This window comes from Haliaeetus leucocephalus, unplaced genomic scaffold (assembly GCF_000737465.1).
Source record: "Haliaeetus leucocephalus isolate CR32 unplaced genomic scaffold, Haliaeetus_leucocephalus-4.0 Scaffold373, whole genome shotgun sequence".
Classification (NCBI taxonomy): domain Eukaryota; kingdom Metazoa; phylum Chordata; class Aves; order Accipitriformes; family Accipitridae; genus Haliaeetus; species Haliaeetus leucocephalus.
The window spans coordinates 8,343,912-8,351,153 of NW_010972809.1; the positions used below are offsets into that span (position 1 = coordinate 8,343,912).

The following is a 7,242-nucleotide window of genomic DNA, read 5'->3' on the forward strand; positions in this document are numbered from 1 at the left end:
AGGCTCAAAGTTTTTCTGAAGAGGAGCGTTTTCATTCTGGGCAATAGTAGAAATCGGGCAAATGATCTTCACCAGAGACCTTCCCATAAAATGTCTTTGTATAGTCGGGTTTTTGTACAATTTTATGTATTCACTGTTACCTTTCACAGCACAAAGGTTGTGCTTTTGGGTTCTGGATTATGCTTTCAGCAATGCCACAGCTATTCAGGAGTCCATCCTGACTCCGCTGAATTTCCCAGGAATGTAGGTCGTACGGGTGGGAAGGAGAGAGGGTGGAGGGAAGAGGATACTCTTCTTTTTTTTTTCTCCAAATTGTATGCCTTTTTAATAACTTTGCAAAAGTATTGTAGCAAAACCGTCAGCTGAGTAGCCAGAGTCTCCTTGATCCATGGCCTTTTCTTCCAGGCTATCTGACTCTGTGAATGTATTTTACAGATAACATTATTGCCACAGGGAAAGGCAGTGTGAGTGGTGAGGAGATTATACAGCCCGAAACACTAACAGCTATTTACTTACGTGTGTGTCAGTCAGTTTGGTGGTTTTATACCTCTTTACTTTTCTCCTTGTCTCTGTTTGAAAGACATATAGATAAGGAATTGGCCATGTCAACCAGAAAAGAATCTGCCAAGTAGGGTCAGATGCGCAGTGTAAACTTAGCAAGTTTTTTTCCTTAAATCACTTATGTTGCTACAGGGAAGGGGACAAAATTCTGGCTGGGAGCCAAAATTCTGCTTCCCCAGACACTGCTGGGTGACACCAGGCGAGTGACAATAGCTGGATATGCCTCAGGGTCCCTGTTTATTAATAGGGATGATGACACTTGGCAGCGCTTTGTGGTCCTACCACCGTGAAGCTCTTGATAAGATCCACTCAGGGCTGTAATTAGGAGGTGGAGCTCAGGACGGTGCATAAACCTGTCTCGGGCAGAGGTGTGGTTAAGCTGCCTCGTGTCTTGCGTTTCGGTGGGATCTGGCTGCTCCCTCATAACCTGTTCTCCAAAATACTGCCTTGGATAGCCTTTAGCATTTCAGACCATCTTAATATGCTTTTGGTTGAATCTCAAGGAAGCTTAAGGAAAAGGGAGGCAGAGAGAGCACTGGAGCCGTCTCTGGGGTTTCCCTGATCAAATCCTTTACCTGTAATCCCCCATCCCTGAGGGAGGAAGACAGCACTGCCATTATCAGTGGCATCACAGCAAAGCCATAGCACCCGTCCAGCTCTACTGCTGTGGTGTTGAGATGAACGGTTACAGCGGTGTAGGAGGAAAACAACCATCTTCATCGCCAAGAGGTGCCGCCTGCTCCAAAAACGCAAAGGTCCCACACTACCACACGGCACAGAGGGGCCCTTCGTACCCTCGTACTGCACCCCGGTCTCCTGGCGCTAGGTAGGAGGGCTTCACCTGGAGCTCCCATTCCTTGTATGGGGGCTTCAGTACCGAGTGCCTTCCAAATGCTGAATGTAAGCACTAAGTGGCACCAATAATCCATCCCTAATAATCTTGATGGGAACACCACTGCAGTTTGCACAGCTGTGAAATAGGATTAGGCTGAGGAAAGCATGATGTATCCTTTCCCCATCCTCTGCATGCTCAGATACTACCAAATGGAAGGGAGATCAGTTTTTTTTATCTCTATGTCCTGCTTTTGTGCCCACCCGGCCAAAGAAATGAAGAGTGAGCAGCGATGACCAAATTAGGAGTTTTACCCATCAATAGCTGTCTCAAGCCAAATTTCCAGTGGGGTACAGTGCTGTTTACTGGGACCTGAACCAGGCCTGGCTTTTCCAAGGTGGTGCCTTGCCCCATGAGACCAAGGGCATCCCGGTGTGTTACTGAAGCTCTGACCTAGGACTGAGCGTGCAACAAGGTCACTTATGTACAGGAAAGGCAGGGAAAAAACATGGAGGTTTTCAGGGACTGACTTCAAGAAGTGGCTGAGCTGACTGGACAAAGCCCTAAAAACCTGGTCTGAAATCAGTGTTGGCCCTGCTTTGTGCAGGAGGCTGGAGTAGGTGCTCTCCCAAAGTCTCCTCCAGCCTGAGTAGCGCTCTGGCTCTTTTGTACTCTGCGCCATGCTGTGTGTCGACCCATTTGCTCAGGACAGACAAATGGTCATCTGAAGATAGGATTAACATTTCTCCACTCCCCTGAGCAATGCTGAGAAGGGCAAGTCCCCTTTCTTAGGTTTCGCCTGGTGCAAGCAAAGAATATCAGCGAGGATGTTTTGCCGCTCTCTGAAAAAACACTGCGGTAGCGTGCAAGGAAATTCTCCTTCCCTGAACAGGGAGGCCTTTCCTGAGGACAAAATTTTGGACCAAGGTCTCTCTGCAATTTGCCCACGTCAGGACCGTAAGCCTCACGCAAACCATCTTGCCTCGCTGCCGCTGGGCGAGCAGGGGTCGGGGAAGCGGCTCCCATCACCCGTGGGTCCCTGCCGTGGCCAAGCCCCCCACAGCAGCTGCTGCCAGGCGGAGGTGCGAGGGGTGAAGCTGGGTCTGGCCGTGGGTGCCAGCAGCCCTCGCGCTCCCTCCTTCGGCTCCGCTCCGCACCTCAGAGCGTGTTGGAAGTACAGACGCTGGCACCCCGCCACGGGAGACCTCGTGCTGAGGAGGAGCAGTGCCCCAAAAGGCACTGAATGTTTTTGGTTTCCACCTGCTGCCCCATGGTGCCTGCAAAAACAGTGTGAATTATGAGGGTGCTGCCTTTCTTGCCCTGTACCGGTTTTCCTGATGTGCATGTGAACAACAAAAAATTCCTGGCAGTATTTTCAGTTTTCCTTTTTTTTTTTCCCCATGTTCATATTTGCAGTATAGTCAGACATTAAAAAAAAAGTCTTCTAGGATGCATGCCAAAATGTATTTTCAAGCCACCTTCTGCCAGGTTTTGATGGCACTGGATAAAGTAACGCCTGCTCTAATTACTGACGTCATATGGAAAAACTTTTTTTTTTGCCCCTCTAAATCTGAAGCCACTTGACCCATAATGACAGAGCCGTCTTTGTTGTTGCCTTTTCCTGTTTCCTTTCAGCTTGCTTGATGTCCTTCTACAGCAGCTTTTAAAACTCACCTCAGGTCCTTCTCAGGGGTTGAGATACAATTTAGCTGTAGCAAACACTGATGTAAATGAGCCAGGCTTTTGTTGCTCCAGAGCCAGCTTGGAAAGTGATTTGCTATGCATTCGGGGCTGGTTGTGTCGATTACTCATGTGAGTGTATTAATGAAGTTGCAGGGAGGCCAGTTGCACAATGGCTGCATTCAGCTGGGTTTCTAAATTGCCATCGGAAAGCTGGCAAGTTTTTAATAAGGGCTTTTGCAGTATTTGGGGAAATCACTGTTGTCTGTGAAAGATGCTCTGCTGAGTCTGGAGAGTTAGAAGGTACGTACGTGAATTTTTGATCCAGTCAGAGTCCCAAGAGCATCTTTTGAAACCTGTGTTTGCTGCCCTGCAGCTGTCAAGTAAGCAGCAGTGAATTTTGGAAAGGATTGGGTGAAGATTGGCTTTAACACAGTGGTTGGCTGAATGAATTTAGCATTTGTAGGTTTATAGTGCTGTGATTTCTAGTATGCTCAACAGTCAATGAAACTTTTTTTCCCAAGTAGTTGATGTAAAGCAGTTCATTAGCCTTCTGCGGTTGTCTTCTGTAAGGTCTGGTTATTGTTAATAATTACATCTCTGCCATTGGGCCAGGAACTGAAGCACCTGAGCCCGTCTGGTCTGATCACCAGAGGGTTTGGGAATAGATGGCATCTCCCGGAGGAGCGTGCTGCCTGGGCGAGCTTGGTAGGGGAGTGGGGAGCAGAGTGCCAGCAACTAAGCTCAAGGGGAGACCTCCCTCTGCAGGCAGCAGGGTCTTTGGAAAACGAAGGACAAGCTGCCGTTCGCAGAGAATTTGCTAAAACGAGTCACTTGAGAGTGACGTTCTGCTGGCCAGAGACCTCGGTCGTGCCGCGGACGGAGGAGGGAGTGGTCTGCCCCAGAGAAATGTCTGTGGTGCCGCTTCTGTGCGGGGTCACCCAGCGGGGACAGGTCCCGGCGGTGTGAGCTGTGCCCCAAAATGAGGTGGGTGTGCGCAGGTGGCCGTGGCCAGCGGTGTGCCAGGCCTGCCGGCTCCGGGACCTGGAGAGACGCTGATGAGCAAGGCGAGGAATTGCAAGGGAGGTTGCTTGCATAGCTGAGCATCAGGAGAGAGCACTGGATTTGGCCTGCGTAAGTGATTGCCATGCTGGAAATCTGGAGGAAAATGAAGTTATTTTCACATGGGTTTTTTTAAGCTTTAATGTGTTTTCACTGTTTTTTGGTGTGCACGTATGATCTCAATACACAAGCACACTGTGTTTAATAAATAAGCATCTCTGCCATAAAGAATACTTTATAAATGTACCTATTTAAAATTTAAGCATTTCACCAATGCTAACCTTTTTGTAACCTTTCTGCGATACAAAAATACACACGAAGAGCAAGGAAGTGTGAAGTGAGGGACCTGCCTCAACGTATACAGTGAGTTAAGAGGAGGTCTTGGAAATGAATCCCAAACTCTTGTTCTCTAATCTGACTACTAGCTCTGTTACCTTCTTTTTCTGAAGATTATGCGTTTTATTAGAACGATGTGTTGATAGGTTCCAGCCACAACATGTTTTTATGGACTCAGTGTTTGGTATAATGGATCGAGGCAGTGGCCTGTAAAGTCTCATCTCCTGCCTCCACTGCTGATTGATGCCAGATACTTCAGAGGCAGCCAGAATTGACTTCTGCACCTACTGCTTCTTGGTGTGTCTTGTCTAAGCTGGAGAAGGCTGGCATACTAAGCAAAATCTGTTTTTTCCTCACTGAATACGGGAATACTCGGACATGGGAATACTTTAGAGGGCTGTCTACACACTCATGTGATAAAGCTCCTCTTCTTCTTATGTGGGGGCAGAAAAGATACTCGAGTACAGTTACTTCCCCGCCCTGAGGCAAATAGGCAGTAACGATCTACAACAGCAAAGCAGCTCCGTACCGGAGTAACTGTGTAGTACGAGAGCTGTGAGCAACCCGGGTTTGCCTTCGAGATTTCGGATGCGCAGGTGCATGCCAGAGAGGGGATTAGTCTGGGGGAGCCATCAAGGCTGTGGGCTCCCCCCGGCAGTGCCGACGGGGCTGCGCTGGCAGGAGCGGGCTGCGGGGCCGGGCTCTGACCTCTGCTGTGTTTGCAGGGGAGGTGGGCTGGGGCTGGTCCTGGCCAGCGCCGGCTTTGGCCGCCTGACCGCCCCCATCATGGAGCTCCACAACCAGAAAGGCTACTTCCTCCACCACGTCATCTTCGCCTGCTGTACGCTCATCTGCATCATCTGCATCCTCCTGCTGCCGGAAAGCAAGAACCAGAACCTGCCCGAGAACATCCCGGACGGGGAACATTACACCCGGCAGCCCCTCCTGCCGCACAAGAAGGGGGAGCAGCCCCTGCTCCTGACAAACTCTGAACTCAAGGATTACTCCGGCCTCCACGACTCGGCAGCTGTGAGCGACGGGATCTCGGAGAACACCACTGCCAACGGGATGAAGTCAATGTAACCGGGTGGATTTTTTTTTTTCCCTTCTTTTTTTTGGTTGGGTGTTTTTTGATTTTGTTTTTTTTTTCCTTCTCCTCTTTCTTTTGTATTTTATTTGATGCTGTTGTGCAGGAGGAGCAGCACTTTGGGCAAAGGTGTTTTGCACAGATTTTACAAACCAGTGATGGAGCAGACACAGACTTGGGGGAATTCAACTCTGCTGCTAAAGCAACTTTTGGCATCTTCAACTGTTGTGCAGATTGCTCTTGAAAAAGTTATGGGGGAAAAGACTCATCTGAGAAAAGACCTGGCTGGAGGTAGCCCTTCAGAACTTTTTTTCCTGCCATTAAATATGTATATTTATTTTGATTTATTCTCAAGAAGCACTTTATTTCCTTTTCCTTTCATAGATCACAAAAATGAAGCCATCTTATAATAAGAGGTGCAGCCATTCCAAGAAAGAAACCGTGGGGGGGGGGTCTTTTCTGTTTGTTTTTGTGTTTCTTTAAAGGAAAGAGGGATCCACTGCAAAGTTGAATTGACTGAAACTTAGACTTGTGCAACATTCTTCTGCCTGTCTAGAAAGTCCAAGTGCCCAGGTTGCCTGCTGTGTTTGTATACACCAAAAAAAAAAAAAGAAAGAAAAAAAAAGCAAAACCTGTTGTGACTCAAACTCTGACTGCATTTTAGGCAGCTTATGTTTGTTTTTATAGCCCATGTGCACTTAAAAGTTACTTTTTAAATTAGTACTTTTTCTTTTCACCGAATGCATTGAAGAAAATCCTACCCAAACAAGCTGATTTTTCAATGAGAATCAGCCTTCTGCATTTTAAGAGTCCATGAATCTATTTTAGACAGTTTCCACTGGTTTTTAATAGTAATGTAGATGATGTGAATGATTTGACCAATGATGCAAAAATTAGTTTTGCCAAGAATGGCTTTAATTACCGGGAGGCCCAGAATCTCTGATGGACTGCTCCAGGAGAGGAGCACAGACCAGCAGGGATAAAAAGTAAGGAGCATGGGCTACGATCTGTACTTTTATTCCAAAAGGCAGTGCATCTGGGATTCCTGCTCCTGGGAAATGAGTGTCCTGGCATTGCCCTACCTGTTTTTAGAACCAGAGTTTGGGTTTTCAATTTAAGTGGACAAAATGCTTAAGTGACCATTGGAAAGGAATGAATTGATAGCCTGTGAATAATGACTTACGGTCTGCTGTTGACTGTCTTGGGGCTTTTAGAGATGGTTTCTGGTTCTGACCCAAGAATATACAGTGAGCTCACCCAGATTTCCCCCCTTCCCCAACTGCTCTCAGAGGATTTTCATTCAGGAAAAAAAAACAGTTTACTTAAATTGGATCAAACCTACTCTAGACTAAGCAAAGTGAACATCCAGTTTGTCTCCTACTGTGCAGATGGCACTTTGATAGTGGCCACTTGACTTCTCTCCTCTAGCCCCCAAACCAAATATTTCCTTTGGCCATCGGCTTTTTGTTCTCACCGTGTGAATATTGTGAGGATCTAGTTCAATGCAAGGACTTTGTAAACAAACAGCTTTCTTGCATTTTAGTTAACCTCCCTGCTCTCCCTCCCTCTTCTCCTTTCTCACTCAGGCCATCCATTTGTGATTGCTTGGTAGTGCAGACATTAAAACAAACAGAGCAGCAGGATGTTGATGTTGTATTGAGTGTCCATATGATTGCCACTTTGT

General features: G+C 47.4%; 1 protein-coding gene across 1 annotated transcript in view; it reads left to right on the forward strand.

Moving 5' to 3' along the window:
* The window catches only part of SLC22A23 (solute carrier family 22, member 23), a 91,977-nt gene extending 85,272 nt beyond the window's left edge, over positions 1-6,705 (forward strand). The window contains exons 8-9 of the mRNA XM_010573275.1: positions 5,197-5,849; positions 5,943-6,705. Of these exons, the coding sequence (XP_010571577.1) occupies positions 5,197-5,554 (358 nt within the window). The 3' untranslated portion in view covers positions 5,555-5,849; positions 5,943-6,705. The remainder of the gene's footprint in view (positions 1-5,196; positions 5,850-5,942) is intronic.
* The last annotated feature ends 537 nt before the right edge of the window (positions 6,706-7,242 follow it).